Source organism: Carlito syrichta, unplaced genomic scaffold (assembly GCF_000164805.1).
Source record: "Carlito syrichta isolate Samal-C Ts95f unplaced genomic scaffold, Tarsius_syrichta-2.0.1 Scaffold308818, whole genome shotgun sequence".
Taxonomy (NCBI): domain Eukaryota; kingdom Metazoa; phylum Chordata; class Mammalia; order Primates; family Tarsiidae; genus Carlito; species Carlito syrichta.
In genome coordinates, this window is record NW_007252914.1 from 188377 (window position 1) to 211476 (window position 23100).

Genomic DNA, 23100 nt, shown 5'->3' on the forward strand with positions numbered 1-23100 from the left:
TGTGGTTTGAGTTGTGAATCTATTGAAGACATCTTTGATGAGTCAACAGTCAAAGCATATGTAAAAAGTGATTTGAAAGTTTTTTTCATGAGTTGTTGGTCGGGGGAGAGGAAATAGTGTGTTGAGACAGCTCTCAAGTCTCTTTCTGACTTTCTCATTGGCCCTGGTCACTCCCTAAATTCATCTGCTGTTACAATGAAAATGACCACCTTTCTCCTATGCTAACATCTCTCAGAGTATTCAGGAGTACGATGAATGAGTTGCAAAGTAATTTGACCTTTTTGGATAACTGGTGCTATCTACAGATGATGCATTATTCTATTTGCGCCTGAGCGCAACACCACTAACTACCTAAACTTCTAAAATAGCATCACCCAACCTGAAATCTCCCCAAATCTGAGGAAGATAAATAAGTTAACAGCCCAACATGAAAATCAACAACAAAATTGAAGCATTGTGAAAAAATGGAGATAAGCCTCTAGCTTTACCTTTCTCATTCATACCATTGTACACCTGGGATCAGGGTGGTCGTTCCTATGTCAATACTAATGATAAAATTTGAGGGTTTACATCTTTGCCGTGGTTACTGTTCTTATTTAGAACATGCTTTCTTATTTTATCAAACAAGAAAGCTGAAAAAAGTAGTCTCTAAAATACTGCAATTACTTTTTTCTCCTTGGAGCTATTATAAGACTGTGAATGGATGCGAAACTGAGAACAGGACAATTGGGCTCTACTTTGACTTTTGACAGAGCATTCAACTTACCTGTGGTTGGATCACCTCTATTTGGAAAATATACATGATAACTGACTCCCTGGCAGGTAGGACCCTGGAAGTTAACTGAAATAAAAAGTAAATGCATGCCCACAAGATTTTGAAGTTGGAAGAAAGAGAGAAAAAAAAAACACAACTATTTTTCTGCTGCTATTTTTGCTATGAGAGATGGTAACTGCTGGCAACCTCATCAGTCTAGAGAATGACTTTGGCCAGGCACATTGGCTCATGCTTGTAATCCCAGCACTTTGGGAGGTGGAGATGAGAGGATTGACTGAGCCAAGGGGTTCAAGACCAACCTGGGCAACATGGTGAGACTTCGTCTCTACAATAAATCAAAAAATTAGCCTGGTATGGTCATGCATGCCTGTAACTCCAGCTACTTGGAAGGCTGAGACAGAAGGATCACCTGAGCTCAGCAGGTCAAGGCTGCGGTAGCCATGAGCATGCCACTGCACTCCAGCATGGATAATAGCGTGAGGTTCCAACGCCAAAAAAAAAGACAATGACTTTAAGAGTGTCATGTATCAGTGGTAGTAGTATGGTGTGGCAGCGATACCAGTCGTCACTTCTGGACCTCGGGGTTCTAGCTATGCTGGTAAATTTGAACTGGGTAAACCCACCCATGGATCTCTGCCTCCTGCTCCACATCTTTAAATAATTTTGTAAGCATGTAATTCCTTTTAATAAGCCCCTTTCATCTGGAAATATCCATAGTAAAGAATTTGTTTCTTGCACTGAAATCTGACAAACTCTGAATTTGGCATCCAAATGGAGGTTTAATACAGGTGTTGCATTGCAAGGAATTTATCGTGACATCAATTTGCTGGAGCAAGCATTATTACCTTTCCCACTGGTTAGATAAAACAACTAAGGTTCAGTGAGATGGGATTACTTGACAAGGTCACACACAACTTGCAAGTCCCAGAACCCAGGGTCAAATGTGCATCCAATTACAAAGTTTTTGCACCTAACTACTCTGTTAAACTGTGATGGTATGCTATCAAGCACAAACTGAAGCTTTAAATACATATACACCTTTGTATAAAATTCTCCAAACTCAGAGGATAGCTCCATATTTAGTACCTGGAATAGGTCCTTGATAAGCTACTGCTGAATGAATAAATGAATGGAATTGTGATGAGTCTTGCCAAGGAAAGTGACACCAAAAGATGGAAAAGTCATATGATGGCCTGCTTGTGGGGAAATTGCTACTATTGCCAAATGGGCTTTTTATTAAGAAGTTTCTAGCCGGGCTCGGTGGCTCAGCCTGTAATCCCGTGCCTTTGGGAGGCTGAGGCGAGTGGATTGCCTGAGCCCGCGGGTTCGAGTCCCGCCTGGGCAACTTGGCGAGACCTCATCTCTACAATAAAAATTAAAAAAAAATTAGCCGGGCGTGGTAGTGTTCACCTGTAGTTCCAGCTACTTGGAAGGCTGAGGCGGAAGGATCGCCGGAGCCCAGCAGGTCGAGGCTGCGGTGGCTGGGAGCGGCCACTGCACTCCAGTCTGGGCGACAGAGTGAGACTCCAACTAAAAAAAAAAAAAAAAAAAAAGAGAAAAAGAAGTTTCTTACTCCTTAATAAAAAGTTGCTGTTGCTAAGAGCTATTATGAATTTTTTTTTCTGTGCATATATTTTTGGTTTCTGTTGGAGGGAATGACTTATTCACAGGTTCTACCATCACATAAATTCATCAAGCAATAGAACAGTCAATTTGTTGATTTTTGTTGTTATTTTTTTTTAGTCAGAATCTCACTCTGCCACTCAGGCTAGAGTGCAGTGGCACGATCATGGCTACCACAAGCTTGATCTGCTGGGCTCAGGCGATCCTTTCTCCTCAACCTTCCAAGTAGCTAGTAGCTAGAACTACAGGCGTGTGCCACCATGCCCGGCTAATTAAAAAAAAAAACTGGGGCACCACTCTTGGGTACCCTCCGACTGTGGGTGGTTTTCTGTTCTCTTAATAAACCCTGCTTTCTCTCTTTAAAAAAAGTATTGTAGAGGCAAGTTCTCGTCATATTGCCCAGGCTAGTCTAGAACCGCTGGACTCAGGCAATCCTCTCGCCTCCACCTCCCAAAGTGCTAGAATTACAGGCAGGAGCCACCATGCCCAGCCATTCAGTTTATTAGGATGAGTTATTTATTAAGTCTATCTCAGCCCATCTTGTAGCAATTCTTTTCTAAAAGATTCTTTCTTTACAACTTATAAGTAAATATGTTTTTAAACCCAAGTTCAAGGGTATGTTTCTACTAGAATCTTTGCAAACACCCTACCTTTGCTTATGATCTTCGGAAGTCAAGAGCTGACATCCACAAATCTCTTACAGACTTTCCCCATGGGTTTCTCTGTGCCTATTAGCAATCCAGCTTTCTTTCACTAGTTATGATTATTTTCATTGATTCTTGCCTCTCATCGAGTTTTCTAGCCACCAAATCTACTATATTCTACACATTTTCTTTTAATTGCCAAATCCATGTGTATTTAGAAGGACATGTGATCCATATGTTTCTGATCCATATATTTTTTTTTTTTTGAGTTGGAGTCTTACTCTATCACACAAGCTAGAATGCAGTGGCATGCTCATGGCCACCCCAGCGTCAACCTTCTGGGCTCAGGCAATCATTCCACCTCAGCCTTCCAAGTAGCCGAAACCACAGGCGTGCGCTACCATGCCTGGCTCATTTTTTGATTTATCATAGAGATGAGGTCTCACCAAGTTGCCCAGGCTGTTCCCGAACCTGTGGGCTCAGGCAATCCTCTCACCTCGGCCTCCCAAAGTGCTGAGATTACAGGCTTGAGCCACCGCACCCGGCCACCAGGCTGTTTTGGAAGAGCAGCCTGGCAGCCAAAAAGTCTTAGTAAAGTCTCTTTTTTCCTTTAGAACATGAAATCAGGTAGGTGAAGAGCAAGCACCCCCAAATCCTGCCAGGCCTAGGTTATTGTGTAAAACCCAGGCCTTGGGAGACTTCAGGGAATGTTGCTTTTTCAAGATATACTCCTGGCTAGGTAGGTCAATAGATTTTGTGAAGTATGTCTCAGAGTTGCTTTTGAGCAGGGATAACCCAGGTACTCCCCTGACCCCGATCCTCTAAGCAAGTTCCCCATTGGCCAATGTTTCTCAAGATCTCTCTGTTCTAATTCCCACGGATGTTGCCTTAGCATTTGTTACTAATTAAGGGATGGCATTCACTATCCCATGGTCAGAGGAACAATGGTCCATAAAAACCCACATTGGGACCAATGCTGTGGCTGCCCACAGATCTATCCTCATGGTGAACAGAACCCTTGCACTGATCTGGTTTATCTCCCTAATAAGTGAGGCATGCATGGTAATCAATGGTGGGCAGAAAATTGAGATGTTTGGTAGGAACTCTGTGCCTTGACACTTCCCAAAATGCCAACATTTGGGCAGTGACTTAGGAAAGCAGTGGGTAGTTCTAATGGCAGATTCTAAAAAAGACCAGAGAATCACATATACAACTTAAAGTCAATTTGTAAACCCAACTAGAGTGAGAGATAAAAACACCCTTTCCTCTTTACACATAGTCTAAGATGCTTAAACTTTCCTCAACTCCCCAACCTCTGGGAAAATGATCCTCCCACTTCAACCTCCCAAGTAGTTGGGACTTACAGGCATGCACCATAGTGCCTGGCTAATTTTTAATTTTTTTGTAGAGATGGGGATCTCACTTGGTTGCCCAGTCTGGTTTTGAACTCCTGGCTTTAAGTGATCCTCCTGCCTCGGCCTCCCAAAGTGCTGGGATTAAAGGCGTGAGCCACAATGTCCTAATGACTTTTTATGGCTTCTTTAAAACATTCCATGATGTTTATTCATCTGGCAAACAGTTATTGCCCTTGTCAGACCCTATGCAAGATATTGGCATAAAAAGAAAAATGAAAGACAGTCTATGGACTCAAGGAGTTTATAACCCAATAGAATGAGACAGGCATATTTATGCAGATAAATATTGGGAATGTTAAATTAAGTCTAGCCTAAAGCTGCTACCTTACATATTTTAAATTCAACCTAGAGGTTTCTCTGTCCACAGTGCACTATCACCTAATTGGAAGAGTAAAGAGACTGTAACCTACTCTGTGCCAATCACTGAGTTTTGACCAAAGGTAGCCAATTGTTCAAACTGTTCAAGTAAGGTAACTGCCAGTGTTACCAGTCTGTCTGTTTCTGTACCTCACTCCTGTTTTCTGTTTGTCACTTTCCTTTTTCTGTCCACAAACCTTCTTTGACCACCTAGTAGCCCTGGAGTCTATTTTTTGTTTTGTTGTTGCTTTGAGTCGGGTCTCCCTCTGTCACCCAGGCTGGAGTGCAGTGGCACCCAGGCTGGAGTGCAGTGGCATGATCATGACTCATCGCAGCCTCAACCTGGAGTTTTCTCTGGATCTTCTGGGATTCTGAGGGTTACCTGATTCTCAGTTTAGTTAAACTCTGTTAGGTTTTTTGTTTTTGTTTTTGTTTTTTTGAGTTGGAGTCTTACTCCATTGCTCAGGCTGGAATGCTCACAGCCACTCCAGCATCTACCTGCCGGGCTGCAGCTATCCTTTCACCTCAGCCTTCCAAGTAGCCGAAACTGCAGGCGCGTGCTACCATGCCCGGCTAATTTTTGTGATTTATTGTAGAGATGAGGTCTTGCCAAGTTGCCTGGGCTGCTCTCAAACCCATGGGCTCAGGCAATCCACTCACCTCAGCCTCCCAAAGTGCTGGGATTACAGGCTGAGCCACCAAGCCCAGCCAACTCTGTTACATTTAATTTGCCTGTTACATTTAATTTTCTTTTAACAAGTAGCAGTGTGGTACAGGGGAGAGAATGAACTATGGAGTTCAAGAGATCTAAGTTCAAATTTCAGCTCTGCCACTTGGTAGTTGTAGAGTCTTAAGCCATGCAACCCTTCAGCCTCAAAGGCTTATCTATAAAGTGTCAGGAGGGAAGATTAAATGAAACATGTCATAGAGAATATTCTGTGTGTGTATATAGTAATTCCTATTATTATGTCCCTACAGGGACTGTATGGAAGTATGTGTGAGGTCCAAAACACAAAAAAGCGTGATATGAGAGGTCATCAACCATGCCCTCCCCTCAACCACCCTCTCCCTCACAGTCTTCCCAAAAAGATTGAGTTCTTTTAGCTGACAATCTATTTTATTTTTTATTCATTCTTTTTTTTTGAGTTGGAGTCTCACTCTGTTGCCCAGGCTGGAGTGCGGTAGCACGCTCCCGGCCACCGCAGCCTCAACCTTCTGGGCTCAGGTGATCCTTCCGTCTCAGTATTCCAAGTAGCTGGAACTACAGGCATTCGCTACCACGCCTGGTTGATTTTTTGATTTATTGTAGAGACGAGGTCTCACCATGTTGCCCAGGCTGGTCTTGAACCCGCAGGCTCAGGCAATCCTCTCGCCTCAGCCTCCCAAAGTGCTGGGATTGTAGTCTTGGACCACCGTCTGGCCTATTCTTATTTTTATTTTTATTTTTGAGTTGGAGTCTCACTTTGTCGCCCAGGTTGAATTGCAGTGGTACACTCATGGCCACCCCAGTGACAACCTGCTGGGCTCTGATGATCCTTCTGCCTCAGCCTTCCAAGTAGCTGGAACTGGAACCAAGTAGCAGACAATCTATTTTAAATGTGTTCCCATTTTCCTGTCCCCCGTCCCCTTGGGCCTAGGCGGTGGCCACTTAGTGATCACCATGTGATTCTGTGCCTGGTAGTGGACCTGGAGACTTCTGTTCCCCTGGCCTTAAGCCTGTGGCTGATATCTGTGACATGTCTCTGTGAATCTTGACACACTCCAAACTCAGAATTGGTCCTATCAGGAATCCCAGGTGTGATCTGCAACATTTTGCATTGCTAGGTGCAAATACATTTTGAAAAACCATCCTTAGAATACCCAGCCTGAGGACCTAGCATGTGACTCACTTTGAAGGTGGTGAGGGGGGGAAGATGGCTTTGCACAAAAGCTATGGAAAACACTTAACAATCTATTTCTCTCTTTCTCCTTTTTCTCCTTTTCCTCTCTTTCTCTCTCCCTCCCAGCCCTCCTCCCCTCCAGTGGCAAGAACAGAGGAAATTCTCATCTGAAGAAACTCCTCTCCTACTGCGTAACTGCTCTGGGGACCTCTAGCTGGCTGTGCTCACAGCAGGAGTTCAGTCAGAAAGAATGGCTGTGGTGCAGACCCTGTGCCTTATATTCAGGCTACTGCTCGTGCTTTTCTTTTGTTCTCCACATGTCCCCAGGATGACTCCAACCATCAAAAGCCCTTGGCTGGAGCACTGTGGAAAGACTGATAGACTGAGACAGGAGGGAATGACTCTTCACAGCCCCCAGGCAAAGCAGTGTGTCTCTGCGTAGTTGCTTGCTGCCCGGACTCCACTCAGAAAGAAATGACCTTTCTGAGTCTATCAGTCTGGTAGAGGCCCTCCTTCCTTGGCAGGAAACTGCCAAGTTTCCTTCCTTTTTCCATTAATATCCCTTCTCCTCCCAGTCACTTTGACCACTCACGATCTAGTTCACTACTGCTAACCCCAACCAGATTTTCTCTCCCATGAGCCTCTCTGCTACTTCCTTCAACAGCGCCCTGGGTAAACTCCTTATTAATCTTTATTTGTGCTTCCTCACATTTTTCACAGCCTTATCCAGTAGAACTTTCTACCTTGTCCTACATTGCTACTTCCAGCAGTTACTGCCTTCATCAGGCATGAAATTTATTTGAGCTTCATCAAAGTTAATGCTTTCCATGAACTACTCTTACTTTTTAACCTTTGCTGGAAATTTTCAAATATACACAAACATAGAAATAGAAGTACAATGAACCCTGAAGTACACTTGAACCAGTTTCAACAGTTATCAATGGATGGCCAATCTTGATGAATGGATATCCCTCCTGCTCCTCGCCACATGCTACCACTGGATTATTTTAAAGCAAATCCAAGACATCGTATCATTTAATCTGTAAGTAATTCAATATTTAACCTTGAGAAATAAGGGTACTTAAAAAAAAACATAGTCGTAATTCTGATACTAGGTAGCACTTTGATAGTGCACCCAGTTGGGTGCAGTGGCTCAGCCTATAATCCCAGCACTTTGGGAGGCCAAGGCAAGAGGATTGACCAATCTGGGCAAGTTGGTGAGACCTCATCTCTACAATAAATCACAAAAAGTAGCTGGATGCGGTAGTGTGCGTCTGTAGTTCCAGCTACTTGGAAGGCTAAGGCAGAAGAATCGCCTAAGCCCAGCAGGTGGAGGCTGTGGTGGCCATGAACATGCCACTGCACTCCAGCCTGGGCGACAGAATGAGACTTCAATTTAAAAAATAAAAACAAAACTAATAGTGCATCAAACACCTACTCAAACTTCCCCAGGTGAATGATCAACGTTTTTCTTATTTTGATTTGTTCGAGTTAGGATACAAATGAGACCCACACACATTATATTTGGTTCATACATCTTTTGTCTTTTTTTTAAATGTTTGAGTCAGAGTCTCACTCTGTCACCCAGGCTGGAGTGTAGTGGCATGCTCACAGCCACCGCAGCCTCGACTTCCTGGGTTCACTCAATCCTTCCACCTCAGTTTTCCAAGTAGCTGGAACTACAGGCATGCGCCACCATGCTCAGCTAATTTTTTAATTTATTGTAGAGACAAGGTCTTTTTGCCTAGGCAGGTGCTGGGATTACAGTTGTGAGCCACCTGGCTTGTTTTTGACATTTTTTTGTTTTGGGTTGGAGTCTCACTCCGTCGCCCAGCCTGGTTGGAGTGCAGTGGCACGCACGCTCACGGCCACCCCAGCGTCAACCCGCTGGGCTTTGGTGATCCTTCTGTCTCAGCCTTCTATGTAGTCAGGCACGCGCTAACACACCAGCCTAATTTTTGATTTATTGTAGAGACAAGGTCTCACCAAGTTGCCCGGGTGTGTCGCAAATCCGTGGGCTCAGGCAATCCACTAGCCTTAGCCTCCCCAAGTGCTGGGATTACAGGCTGAGCCACTGAGCCCAGCCCTTTTTGACATCTTTATAGTCCTTCACCGTTTTTCCCCTTGTTATTTGGTTGAAAAAAGCTAGACTACTTGTCTCCCCATTCTGGATTTTGCTGGTTGCTCCCTATGGTGTGTTGAACTGTCTCCTTTCTAAGGTCTGTAAAATGGGGATAACGCCAGACCCATTTAGTTCACAGCATTGTTGTTAGGGTCAGATAAAATCATGTATGTAGATCAGACTGTTCTTTATAATGCCCCAAGTAAAAAAACGTCACACGCCAATGCTTGCATACATATTTATTAAGATGAAGCCAAGTGAGAAGTGTCAGCTCCTCCTTTTGAGTGCAGACTCTTTTACTGGTGTAGCAATCAAATGCCAGCTTTTTAGACTTGACCAAAACAGAAAACAGTACAACCCCAAACACCATTTTAAACTCCAAGAAATCTGGACATTTCATATCCTTGCTTTTACTGTTGTTGACATTTACATTTTAATTGTAGCGATCATTGCAAATTCACATTAAAATGAAAAAACAATAAAAGCTCTTATTCTAATTTAGCAGAAAGCAGAGCCATCAGTGTGAAGATGATGCAATATCATAATACAGCTTGCTTTTCATCCATAATTATCTAGGTAAGAAACATGCAGCCATTCACGGCGGGGGGGGGGGCTCTAAGAACACGTGCACAGAAGCGATACTGAGGCCTAACAGGCAGCATGGCTTTCACCCAGCATCTTCTCTTTACTCTGGGTCCTTATCCTCGTCTGAAAAATGGGGAACGGACTTCTTTGCAACAACATTGTCCAGTCTCTGACCTTGTAGATATGGATTGACACTCTGAAAAAAATATGGGAACATCAGATACAGATATCTCAGAAAAGAAGTGAGCAAGAATTATTGTTGACCTTTTGGGTTAACAACCAACTAAGAGTGGTACCTACCAAATGACTACTGCAGTGCACTGATTAATAACTCAGTGGCCTATGAAACACTGTCTGACTTGGAGATATCTCTGTGTCTCTTACACAACTAGAGTTCTTTATTAGATGCAATGTGATCTTTTAAAAAAGTTATTATTTTTGGCACAAAGATTTGGAGTGAACCAGCTCATAAGCTCTCACTACTAACTTGGATATCAAGTTCCACATGAAAAAGAATGATGATTCTATGGCCCTATTTAGGTGGGAAAATCTGAAATGCCTTAAACTATTTTACAAGAAGAATGTTCTGAAGAAGAAGACAGAATAGGGTCAAGTGGGAATTTGCATCTGAAGAAGACTGGTCACTGCTCATGCTGTTGCTAGAACTGATTCTTCCTCTTCTTCTTCTTCTTTTTTTTTTGAGTTAGCATCTCACTCTGTTGCCCAGGCTGGAGTGCAGTGGCATGCTCACGGCCACCGCAGCCTTGACTGTTGGGCTCAGGTGATCCTTCCACCTCAGCCTTCCAAGCAGCTGGGACCCCAGGCGTGCACCACCACGCCCAGCTAATTTTTTGATATATTGTAGAGATGAGGTCTCACCAAGTTTCCCAGGCTGGTCTTGAACCCCTGGGTTCAGGCCTTGGCCTCCCAAAGTTCTGGGATTACAGGCTTGAGCTTTAACTGATTCCTCTATGATAGTATTCTACTAGAGGGAATTCATTAGGGGCTCTAGCAATTATTTTTACCTTCCCTCAGTCAAATTCAAAAACTGAAGGAAAGAAGAAAGTATCTGGAACTTTTTTTTTTTTTTAACTCAAAACTCCATACTCTGAAATCTCCTTCATTTCTTGATATTCTGAATGAGTAAAGGTTTTTTCATTCCTTCTCTAATACATATCTATTTTTTGAGATTTGGATTTGAATGAGTAATTGAAGTTTTATAAAATAGTCTTTAGTAAGCAGAAAAAAATTCAAAAGTTTTGGACGATGTTTATTGCAGTTGTCTTCCAATATTGGAACAAAAATATAAGAAAGAAGCTGTAGTTACAAATGGTCAGCCATCCTGTTGTATGCTGAGTCCCTGAGAACAAATGAAGGTAGTTTGGGGGTGGGGGGAGGTCTCTATCGACCATGGGACATAGCCTGCCATGACTCTTTTGAAAGATGAGCAGAAATTCTCCAAAAGAGAAGAAATGAAACTCGAGTTTAGTAAATGTCCCTCCACATTCTGACTGGTAAAAGCATGAATCATGAAAGGTTCAATTCTGCAAAAATTCATCATAAACAAGGTGAGAATTACAAAGTGAACAATGTCCTCATATATTTGAAGACTGCCATATTACAAGATAGCACCTTGCTGGGAAGTCTTCCTTAAAATATTTAAAATACTGAAAATTCTTTTTGTCAATGACAGTGGTTTGGCCTATCCCGGGGGATCATATCAGAATCTTTGGGTAAGTGGAGCAAGTTGGGCTGAAAAAGTATATTCAATATCACAAACTTTTTTTTTTTTTAGTAATAGCATCTATTTGAAAATTCTAATGTGTTAAAAGGATATGAGATGTTTATATTTATCAAATATGAGATTAAAAGGTTAATAAATTGTTCATTGAGATAAATAGTAGATTTCAAATATTAGCTACATATAGTTTAAGAGTTAAAAAGTTTGCAGTCAGCCAGGCTTGGTGGCTCAGCCTGTAATCCCACGCCTTTGGGAGGCTGAGGTGAGTGGATTGCCTGAGCCCGCGGGTTCAAGACCCGCCTGGGCTGCGAGACCTCATCTCTACAATAAGTCAAAAAATCAGCCGGGCGTGGTAGCGCACGCCTGTAATTCCGGCTACTTGGAAGGCTGAGGCGGAAGGATTGCCGGAGCCCAGCAGGTCGAGGCTGTGGTGGCCGGGAGCGGCCACTGCACTCCAGTCTGGATGACAGAGTGAGACTCCAACTCAAAAAAAAAAAAAAAAAGTTTGCAGTCATTTAAAGTTAAATTGACCTTTTATTTGTGAAGCAACTAGGAATTCAGTTAGATTTGAGCAAGTGTAGAAAGTTGCTTAAAACTATTTGGTGCTCACTTGTAACTTTGGAGAGAATCCCTGTAGGTAAGAGATTTTCATAGGAGAAAGTCCTTCTGCCCAGACCAAGAAAATACCAAAGGTTAGAATGGAGGAAAGGAAAATTAATGAGAAAGAAAAAGGAGCAATCATATGAAGTTTTAAAATAAATGTTTAACTATTATTATTAAACCCAACACTTAGGAGTAATAATAATAGTAAGTCTTGGTTTTAATTATGCTCTGGAGAACTCAAGTCTTCTCACTTGGGCAAGAGACTGGTTAGTTACACAGAATACATTCCCATCTCAGAACTGGAAGAACCATTGGGATTGGATCCTTATTTTTGATGTGCTCTGGAAACCTACAACAGATGATGAACTTCATTGGAGAAAGACTTGATTTTTTTAAAAAAGCCAGTCTATAATTTCTTTTTTTCTTTTTTTTTTTTGAGTTGGAGTCTCACTCTGTCACCCAGTTTGGAGTACAGTGATATGCTCATAGCCACCGCAGCCTCGACCTGCTGGGATCAGGTGATCCTTCTGCCTCAGCCTTCCAAGTAGCTGGAACTATAGGTGTGAACCACCACACCCAGCTAATTTTTTGATTTATCTTAGAGATGAGGTCTTGACAAGTTGCCCAGGCTGGTCTCAAACCCCTGAGCTCAGGCAATCCTCTCGCTTCAGCCTCTTTATATTTATTCATGTACTTGAGGGCATGGTTAAGGTCTTCAAGACCAGGAACACCATCTGAGGCCCGATAATGGGGGAGACAACTTCTTTTTCCCCATGAGTCCAGAGAGGCCCATGGCTTATGGCATGAGAATGGGTCTTTCTAGATGCCTGAGAATAGAACAGATTTGATATCTCTGGGTCAAAGTGACCCTTCTTTTCATAAATTCTAAGCCTTTCCTATGAGGAGGAAGTTGAGGCTAAAGTGAAATCCTTTATAACATGTGTCTTAGCCAGAATTCTGAGTTTTGGTAATCACTAGTCTCATGGAAAAACCCAAATCATGACCCATGGGCATCCACTGAGTCAGGGCAAAAGGAATGGTGGCCCAGAAGTAGAGACGATTAAAGTTTCATGTGAAATTATTCATTTTGGGTCAGTCATTGGTCTTATTTGGAAATGTTCTTGTTGTGCCGTAGGGAGATATTCAAGTCATCTTACTGGTAAATTATGTGTAGTCTAAGCTCCTAGAATAGAATTTCTTGATGTTCTCTCAAGACCACATTATACCCTTTGGACTCTTTCTGTCACCATCTGCTGTTGGAAGCTGTAATCACCAAGAAAAACCCCTAATAATGTTGCTAACGCTCCCAAAAAACCTCTGTTTCCAGAGGTAAACATTTTCTATTTCTCACATAGAAAATTTCTGTGGGTCATCTGTGTTTTGTCAGGAAGCACAGAGGTTTGGAACCCTCTGTTGTGGGGGCCTGAAGACTGATGCTAAGGCCAGAAAATCCACACCTCTGAAAACACTCCCTGACTGGATTTGGCAAAACTATTCAGAATGGCCACAATTACCACTGTCCAGATTCCCAGATTTTGTGAGGATCCAGGCACATGCTCCTGAATAAATAGTCAGTGGCCTTGGGCATATGGTGAGGTTTGTATATCTTAACTACAAACATTACTATCTTGTAGTACTTTAGGAGGGGGAACCCCCCAAAACCCGGAATTTATTTATTAAAAAATTGTGTATTTACTCTTACATATTTAAACTTCAGTTACCTTCAAAGTGCTCTTCATTTGGTGCAATACAGCTATCGAGACGTCTTTTCCACTGCTCAAACTTGTTTGTTTGGTTTTTTTGTTTGTTTGTTTTTTTGAGTCAGAATCTCACTCTGTAACCCAACCTGGAGTGCAGTTGCATGCTCACGGCCACTGCAGCCTCAACCTGCTGGGCTCAGGCAATCCTTCTGCCTCAGGCCTTTCAAGTAGCTGGAACTATAGGTGCATGCCACCATGTCTGGCTAATTTTATGATTTATTGTAGAGATGAGGTCTCACCAAATTGCCCAGGTTGGTCTCGAACCCCTGAACTCAGGCAATCCTCTAACCTCGGCCTCCCAAAGTGCTGGGATTATAAGCTTGAGCCACCGCGCCTGGCTCAAAAGTTTTAGAACTCAATTTTGATGCTTTATAGTGCTTCTGTTTTTTAGTACTTCTGCTTTGTTTGTTTGTTGTTTCACCTCTTCCACACTGGCAAAATGTTTGTCCTTGTGGACTTTTCTCTTTGGGGAAACAAAAAAAATGTTGCTTAGGGTGAGATCGGGTGAACAGGAAGGGTGGGGGCATGTGGGTCATGCTGTTTTTCATCAAAAACCGCTGAACGCTCAGCATGGTGTGGGCAGGTGTGCTCATAAATCATCCATCATGAAATGGGCAAATGTATTGAAAAAAATCTATTAAATTAAATTAATTATTGTATTTTTGAGTTGTAGTCCCACTCTGTCACCCAGGCTGGAGTGCAGTGGCACGCTCATGGCCATCCCAGCATCGATCTGCTGGGTGCCGGTGATCCTTCTGCCTCAGCCTTCCAAGCAGCTGGAACTACAGGCCTGTAGTTCCAAGCTAATTTTTGATTTATTGTAGAGACGAGGTCTCACCAAGTTGCCCAGGCTGGTCTCGAACCCATGGGCTCAGGCAATCCACTCGCCTCGGCCTCCCAAAGTGCTGGGATTACAGGCTGAGCAACTGAGCCCGGCCGAAAGAATCTAAAAAAGAAAAAAAAAAAATCACTGAAGTCAAATACAGCCTTTCATAACTACACTAACTGGTACACTGATGCTGATGCCAATGGATTCCTAGAACACTTACCTAGTAGGGAAGCCAGTGCTACAGGAGGCTACCCTTCAAAAGATAATTCTGATTTTTTTATGGGTCCTCTCTCATACTACTCAATAGTAGTTGTTTTTTATTTTTGTTTTCCTTACATCTGATTGAAAAAGGAGGCAGACAGCCAAGCTCTTCTGTCTAGTGGGGTACTAGTGGATTAAAGAATGGACCTTGATCATTTATTAAGTCTTGATGCCATAAAATGCATTGGAAACCCAAAGCAAATTTGACATTGAGCTTCACGTGAGGTGACACTGTATATGGAGTAGCTAAATGTGAAGCACCCAGAGCAGGTTCCCACCTTGGGCAGCCTTGGGATGGTTAAAAACTCAGTCTGCAGTAAGTTCAATAGTCAAATATTACAGACTTAGCGGATTTTGCCTCAACCTGGATGGCCAAGAAAAAAGATATGCAGGGGAAATGAGATTTGTTCGTCTCACCTTTTGCTCCCACGTTTCTTCAGAATTATTGCCTGGAGCTTGAAGTTCAGCATTTCCCTGTTCCTGTGCTATGTTTTTTGTGTGTTTGTTTTTTGAGCTGGGGTCTCACTCTTGTCACCCAGGTTCGAAGTACAGTGGCACGATCATGGCTCACTGCAGCCTCAACCTTCTGGGTTCAGGTGATCCTCTTGCTTTAGCCTCCCAAGTAGCTCTGACTACAGATGAGTGCCACCATGCCTGGCTAATTTAAAAAATTTTTTTTCTAGGGAAGAGGTCTTGGTACGCAGCCTAGGCTGGTCTTAAACTCCTGGGCTCAAGCAATCCTCTCACCTCAGCCTCTCAAAATGCTGGGATTATAGGCATGAGCCACCACACCCAGGCTTGTGCTGTGTTTTTATAAAACTGGTACAAATGTGTGGTCAGTTTCCCTCGCTGACTGACAGACCCTCATCCTCATGTACTGCCTTTGAGGACAGACACATCCTCGTGTACTCCCCGCATACCCACACAGATGGGAGGGATGAAATACACATTTCCTTAATGAAATGGAGGTGATGGAATCTTCACAAACTGGGCATTCCACTAAAAATATCACGTGCTAAAGCCCGGGGAAGCCGTTGCGGAAACCAAGGGCAGCCTTTCTGGGTGGTGCCCTCATCACATAGGGCCACTGTTCTACACTGTCTGGATTGCATGAGAAAGGATTCTGTGACTTTCCAACAACCTAGAGTTCCAGCTCGCCCACTGCCCCGCTCAGAAAGCTCCAAGCGTCCCAGCAACAATCCGGCCAGCCACGTATTACCCTCCGCTTGCGTCTCTGTCCTCCCTTCATCTTCTCGTAAAGGAGTTTCTTATTCTAGAGTGGGGGGAAAAGAAAACACAAAGGCAGAAGTATGGATCAAATTTGGTAAATGTCTATTTTAAAAGCAATACTTGGTGTGTTCCCTAGATATTTGCATACACATATTTTGGAAACAAAACTAGATGAAAGGAATGTCGTGTCAGAAAGATAGACCACAAAAGAGAAGCTGGTGGTTGTGCAGCTTTTAATAAAGTACTCTGCAACGCCCTGAGGCACACCAGTGCCATCAACAATCACATAAACAGGGAAATATGGCATTCTAAAACACAAGGGGTGCTGGAAACCCATCTCCTCACTTTGAAGAGACTCTGTTTAAAATAAATAATTTTATCTCATTTATTTTTGCCTCTAACTCCCTTTTTATGAACTGTACACACAAACTCTTCTCTGGAGCAGTGTCTATTAACAGCAATCCTCTATGTAAAGAAACGAGGCATTCTAACTTCTGCAACCATTCCTTCTGTGGCTTAAGTCAGTGCCCCCAGTCAAGACAATTGGAAAACCATTTGGTCTATAACATTTTTAATAGAGTGAACCTTTTAAAAACTGCCAAAAAACTTCTTGGCAGAAAAGAAAGTTATGTTGGGGAGGGGGGTGGGGAACAAGGGCTCTGTAACCACAGTTTGTATAAGTGTTTCCACATATTGCTGTATTTCAAACACGTAGTGGACTTAAATGAGCTCTAGAATATCAGACACATGCTCAGCAGATTTCCCTTATATTGAGATTATAAAAGACAGAACACTTAACCTGAAGGCAGAAGGGAGAAAGGGATTTGAGGGGGCTTTACTTGTGTTGTTTTATTTACTTGATTTCTTAATCAGGAGGAAAATAATGTATGAAAGAGGCGATTTATCTTGCTCTAAATAAAATCCCCTGATGTTCGTTTTAAAAAAAGAAGAAGATGACAGAGTTCTGGTAAGGAACAAGTTTATGCAACACTTGTAGCCTCTGAGCTGGTTATAAGGTTTTTTTGGGGTTTTGGGTTTTGTTTTTAAATGGTAGATTTGGAAGTGAAAATGCCAAATGCCAAGAATGAGCCTCAACATTTTCATGTTCATTAAAATCGACCCCACCTGCAATTGACAATGCATATCTTTTGCCCAACCTCAACTATGCAAGGAGGTCATGCCAGGAGTGAAGGAGCTTCTACTGCCAAAAACACCAGTACTGGCTGCCGCCTCTATCTCCTGCTCACTTAGGGAATGGAGCAGTTTCTTTTTTTTTTTTTTGAGTCGGAGTCTCTCTCTGTCGCCCAGACTGGAGGGCAATGGCATGCTCATGGTCACTGCAGCCTCGGCCTACTGGGCTCAGGTGATCCTTCCACCTCAGCTTTCCAATTAGCTGGAACTATAGGTATGTACCACTATGCCCAGCTAATTTTTCTTGATTTATTATAGAGATGAGGTCTTGCCAAGTTGCCCAGGCTAGTCTTGAACCCGTGGACTCAGGCAATCCTCTCACCTTGGCCTCCCAAAGTGCTGGGATTATAAGGGTGAGCCACCTCGCCAACACAGAATGGAGCAATTTAATAACGAAAGAGAGAAAAGGCAGCCTTGCAGATCCTCCCCTTGAGGAATGAGGATATTGCTGTGAGGTGCATTCCCTTTAGTCTGTGGTTGTCTTTCTGTGAATGTGACAACTCTTGATGCAGAGGATGTCCTGGGAGTTTGTGCCAGAGCTGGGAAGGAAAGGGGGAGCAGATGAGGACGTGGCTTTCTCATGTGCACCATCGTGTTCAGTTGCTTGAGCTGGATGGCGTGCTGAGGGGCCTGAGAGCTGGTACCATGGGTGGGACTATCACCAGCCCTGGCAGAGTTCCACTGTGTCACCAGCTGGGTAGAGGCAGCATACTTAAATCTCCACTATAAGACCTTGGGGCAGATTATATCCATAAGGGTCTTTGCTTAAAAAAAAAAAAAAAAAAAGCCAAATGTCTGGCTAGTCTTCCTTTCAAAGGTGGTCCCTGCGTTGCCCTAAGAGTTGGGTTGAGGTTAGCAGGATAATGCTTTCTCACCCCTGCATAAGTGGCTGCCTGGAATAGTCCTGTTATTGTGTGTATTTAAAGGTAGGGCTTAGCAGGTATAGTGTGAGTAAAATAAATATATAAAATGATGAGAAGAAACTGGCTGCGTCTCCTGACACCCATTCCTTGTTGATTCCTTGGGGCATGGCAAGCCTGTTTTCCATGTGAGTAGCAGGTTGGAGTTCATTAAAAGGGTGTTCCATTCGGCCATCAAGATTTTGGACAAGTGCCTGGATCCTCATTTCAAATTACACCCCTAAATGAAACCGGGGGCTTCTTATAGAAATGACTGTTTCCATGGCTAGGGTAAGGGAAGCGTAAGGATAAGTGAAGTTGAAACATGTAGTGAGGTCCCAAGGTAAGGAAGTGATGGGGTCAGGTCAAAAGGAAAGGGAAGTCTAGTCAGGGCTTATGCCTGTCATCCCAGCACTTTGGGAGGCAGAGGCCGGAGGATTACTTGAGCCTAGGAGTTTGAGACCAGCCTGGACAACATAACAAGACCTCGTCTCTATAAAAATAAAAAACATAAACCAGGCATGGTGACACACACCTGTAGTCCCAGCTACTTGGGAAGCTGAGGCAGAAGGATTGCTTGAGCCCAGGAGGTTGAGGCTGCAGTGAGCCATGATCATGCCACTGCACTCCAGTCTAGGCAACAGAGTGAGACCTCAACTTAAATAAATAAATAAATAAGGAGAGAGAAGCCAGCTTGAGGAGACTCCCACTGGTCAAATTCAGGACAGTTGAACACCAAAATAAATAATAACCGGAATCCATGAATCCATACTGATACTAAAGAAATAAACACATTTATACACAAATACATAGGAAAACAGGGAAAGCTTGTTCAGAGTAGAGTGTCAGCTAGTAAATGCAGAAAGAATACTACTATTTTCAACTGTCATAGTTATAGTTGATTCTGATAAGCATCATCAATAGATGCTAAATTTGTTGGTTAAAATTTTAATGGGGAACAGAATATTTACATGGTCTCAAAATATCTTCCACAGATTACTCATTAATTTCAAAGGTAAAACTGATAATTCTACAATGGAGAAATCTGACAGGTGCCACTTTTACGAGGTGAACAAAGTTAACACTACCAGGCGTGAGACAGACTGACAATATGCTTCCTGACCTAAAGTACTAAGCAGCAGCCGGGCTTGGTGGCTCAGCCTGTAATCCCGCGCCTTGGGAGGCTGAGGTGAGTGGATTGCCTGAGCCCGCGGGTTTGAGACCTGCCTGGGCAACTTGGCGAGACCTCATCTCTACAATAAATCAAAAATCAGCCAGGCGTGGTAGCGCGCGCCTGTAGTTTTAGCTACTTGGAAGGCTGAGGCGGAAGGATTGCCGGCGCCTAGCAGGTCGAGGCTGCGGTGGCCGGGAGCGGCCACTGCACTCCAGTCTGGGTGACAGAGTGAGACTCCAACTCAAAAAAAAAAAGTACAAAGCAGCATATGTCAAAAAGACATAACTCAAATCTAAGCACACGGAAACCTGAGTCGATCCCAAACTGAAGAGCCCTAGACTCAACAAACAGGTTGAAGTCAGTAAAGACAAAGAAAGTCAGAGAGAGGGTCCTAGTCCCTTATTTCTCCCATGGCACAGGCTCTGGCTGTGAGCAGCTGCTGATGAAAAGGTGGGAAAAGCATTTGGAAGGGAGCAACATTTGCCTTTAGAGACAACTTTTTCCTGTGTAAATGTCACTCAGCAGTTACCGCATAAAGAAGAGAGTGCTAGCATCTAAGTAGGCAGCGTTGGGTGTAGCCCCTACTGCTGTGGTTGGATATGTTGTCTGAAAGGCAGCCAGTCCTCAATAGAAATGCTGCACTGGACACAGTATGAGCAATGAGCCATGAAAAGATAGAGAATGTGTTCCATTTTTAAAGCACTCTGGAGTCGGATGATCTGGTTCAGAGCCCAGCTCTGCCATCAGGTTCAAATAATGTCTGCCAATCATCAGCTCCATGTTGCTAAGCGGGGTCCTCAGCTCTCCAAGCCTGTACTTTGTAAAATGAGACTGATAAGGATGGGCAGATTAAAGGAGATAATTGAGGTAAAGCACTTCGCGTGGTATCTGGCACATAGTATGTGCTCAATAAACATTACGATTCACTTTTGTGTTATGTAATACGATTATTATTATTCATCTTTGCATTCTCATCACCTGACACAGGGCTTAGAAGCCATATGATTTGCATTTACTAAATGTGTCTTGATACATTAGCAAAGAGAAAGAAATGCAGGAAACAAGACAGACACCGATACGTATAAGATGTGGATCACTGCTAAAGATACAGCTTCACTCCAGCTATTGTCAAGTATAGGGAAGCAGTATTAGCAAAAAAGAAGCAGGGTTCTGTGTGCAGTTCTATCGTGAAACACGATTACTTTGTTAACTTAAAGGATAGCTGTGCTGAAGACAAGTCTGAGACTATCATTCTATATAAACATAGAAGAAAAGTCTTAGAAAAGCAAGATAAACTCAATTCACACTTCCATGAGAAGATCAAGGAAATCATGTTTTGCTGATAGGTGGTAATAAGAAAATAAACAAGGAAATGAAGTTTAAACAAACACGTAAGTACAGGTGATAAAAGGTGTGTAAACATTGTTCCTGGCCATTGATCTGTAATAGTACTTTCACGCATGGTCCTAAATTCTAGTTAAGCTGCAATGTAGAATGGGAATGACTGAGAGAAACACAAATCAGTGCTTCAAGAAGAATGTAAAGAGAATTAAGGATGGTGGTTGGTCTCTTATGGAAGTGTTGAGAGTGAGTGGAACTTGGTGAGAGAAATTTGTAAAGGCTTCCAAGAAGAGGTGAGAGAAAAATCTGGAAAGAGAGACGTTTCTATCCCTCCCACCCTATCACACCACCAGTAGGGCTCCCCCTCTTCTCTCAGACCGTTTTTTTAACCCCCTCCTCCTTTCTCTCATTTCCAGTCTACAGTTAAGCTGGATACCCTCCCAGCTAAGACTTCAGTGCTGCCCTCCTCAGTGCCTTTGACTTCCTCAGGGGCTGCTGTACTAATCCGCCACCCCTGTCCTCACGCCTGGATCTCCTTCTACCCTTGTCTTCCATCTTTCTCAGTAATTGCCCCTTAATATGCCACCATATTAAAGAAGGCTTTAATGATTCCAGTCCTCAGAGTACAGCTAGAATACAAAGCTGAACAGTGCTAAATTGGGTTCATTCTATTTTTGTGCAATTTATCTCAACATAAGACTATAAGCTCTTTGAAGACTAGTGCCATGTCCTAACGACTACTATGTACTGAGCACCTAGCACGGTGCCTGGAACAAAGCAGACACAATATCTTCTATCTGTGCTTTGCTTCTGTTTGGCAAAGCTGTGCTCCCCTCTTGCAGGTCCCTTCCCAGGGCTCCTCTGTGATTGTCTATGCCGCCCCTCACTCTCTCTTCTCCCTTTTTCCCCCTTCTTCCTTCTGCTTTCATCTCTTCTTTCTTTTACAAGTGCCCTCAGAGAAAAAGTTCATAATGTTCACTTCATTAAACCTGAAATTTCCCTTCTTTTCTCCTCATGCTATATTTATTCCATATACCAAGTCTAGTTAGTTTAATCCCCTTTGAAATGTCTTGGATTCTCCCCTTTCTTCACTATGTTCACAGTCATCGCCACTGGAATTATTTGCCATATTTTCTTCCTGTCTTTAGTTTCCTCTCCATTTATTATTTCATCCTTTAATATGCCACCATATTAAAGAAGGCTTTAATGATTCCAGTCTCATTTTTATAGAAAGCTTTCATGATTTCAGTCTCCTAGTCAAGAAACTATAGATGCTTTTCTATTTAATTCAGCATGTTTAAACTCTACCAGTAGGCTTGAAAGTGGCTCCATAAACCAATTCTCCCAAACAGAACTCCATATGAAAAAGAAGAGGAGCAGAATAATGCAAAAATCAGAGGAAGCAAAATTAACTTAGAGGTGCTGTTGCTTTGTTGTTTTAAGACAGGAAGTGTATGTAATGTTGAAGGAAGAGGGAACGGACTCAATGCAATGTTGAAGTAAGATGCTGAAAATGATGAAAGTGGCCATTATTGAGGAGGGACATCTTGCTGTAAAACAGTGTAGAATGAAGGGAGGGAGCTTAGTTCTGAGATTTCAGTATTCTCAGTGAAATAGGAAGCAAAGTCATCTGTTAGTAATGTGCTGAGGTGAGGACTTTAAAAGGGCTTACGTTGTTTGGAGTATCTACTCACTCATTCATTCATTCATTTGCTCATTCCACAGACGCATTGGCCACCTACTGCTTATGTGAATGAACATTCCTGAGTATTTCCCCACTTTTATCACCTTTGATTATACAGGCCCAACACAGGAACCTAGATATAGTCTCATTCAGTTTCGATCTTGTTTGACTTATTGTCCCTGCCTGTTGGGATCTTCTTGAATCCCAATTCTGTCATCCAGTGCTATCTCTTCCAACTTCATGTCATCCTCTGAGAATCTGATAAGTACAAGTTCTATCTTTTTATTACAAATGCTGATAAAAACGTGGAGTGAGCTAGTGCTAAAACATGCAGGACACCATGTGAAATCTCCCTCCTATTGACATGGACTCTTTAATAAGTTCCCTTTTGGTGATAGTCTATTGCCTTGGCTGTATCTGTCCATCTCGTCCAATATAAGATCATATCTATCACAGAAACAAAGAACCGAGTACCACATGTTCTCATTCATAAGAGGGCCCTGAACATTTATCATAATTCTATAAGAAAGGGATTGGTAGTAACGGGACACAGCTGAGGGAGGGGGCACATAACATCAATAAGGGTACCTGATCCCAAACCAGGCTAAGTGGGGACCAAAGGGAAGCCCAAACTTTACCTGTTTGATGACCACTTGTATAACTAATCCTGAATTATACTTCACATCTTTAAAATAAAAAATAAAATAAAATAGAATGCAACCGGGCTCGGTGGCTCAGCCTATAATCCTGCGCCTTTGGGAGACTGAGGTGAGTGGATTGCCTGAGCCCACGGGTTCGAGACCCGCCTGGGTAGCGAGATCTCATCTCTACAATAAATCAAAAAATCAGCTGGGCGTGGTAGCGCATGCCTGTAATTCCGGCCACTTGGAAGGCTGAAGCGTAAGGATCGCGGGAGCCCAGCAGGTTGAGGCTGCGGTGGCCGGAAACGGCCACTGCACTCCAGTCTGGGCGACAGAGTGAGACTC

The 23100-nt window shown here is 43.0% G+C and overlaps 1 protein-coding gene across 5 annotated transcripts in view; it reads right to left on the reverse strand.

Moving 5' to 3' along the window:
- Positions 1–9040: 9040 nt before the first annotated feature.
- The window catches only part of SCG5 (secretogranin V), a 67044-nt gene continuing 52984 nt past the window's right edge, over positions 9041–23100 (reverse strand). For 2 of the 5 annotated variants that reach the window (XM_008065884.1, XM_008065883.1), the window contains exons 5-6: positions 15815–15868; positions 9041–9597 (exon numbers count right to left, since the gene is read on the reverse strand). In XM_008065884.1, coding sequence (XP_008064075.1) covers positions 9502–9597; positions 15815–15868 — 150 coding nt within the window. In that variant the 3' untranslated portion in view covers positions 9041–9501. Of the gene's footprint in view, positions 9598–15814; positions 15869–16816; positions 16826–23100 lie in introns of those variants that run through there. The other 3 variants (XM_008065885.1, XM_021716442.1, XM_021716443.1) reach the window with 2 other exon arrangements.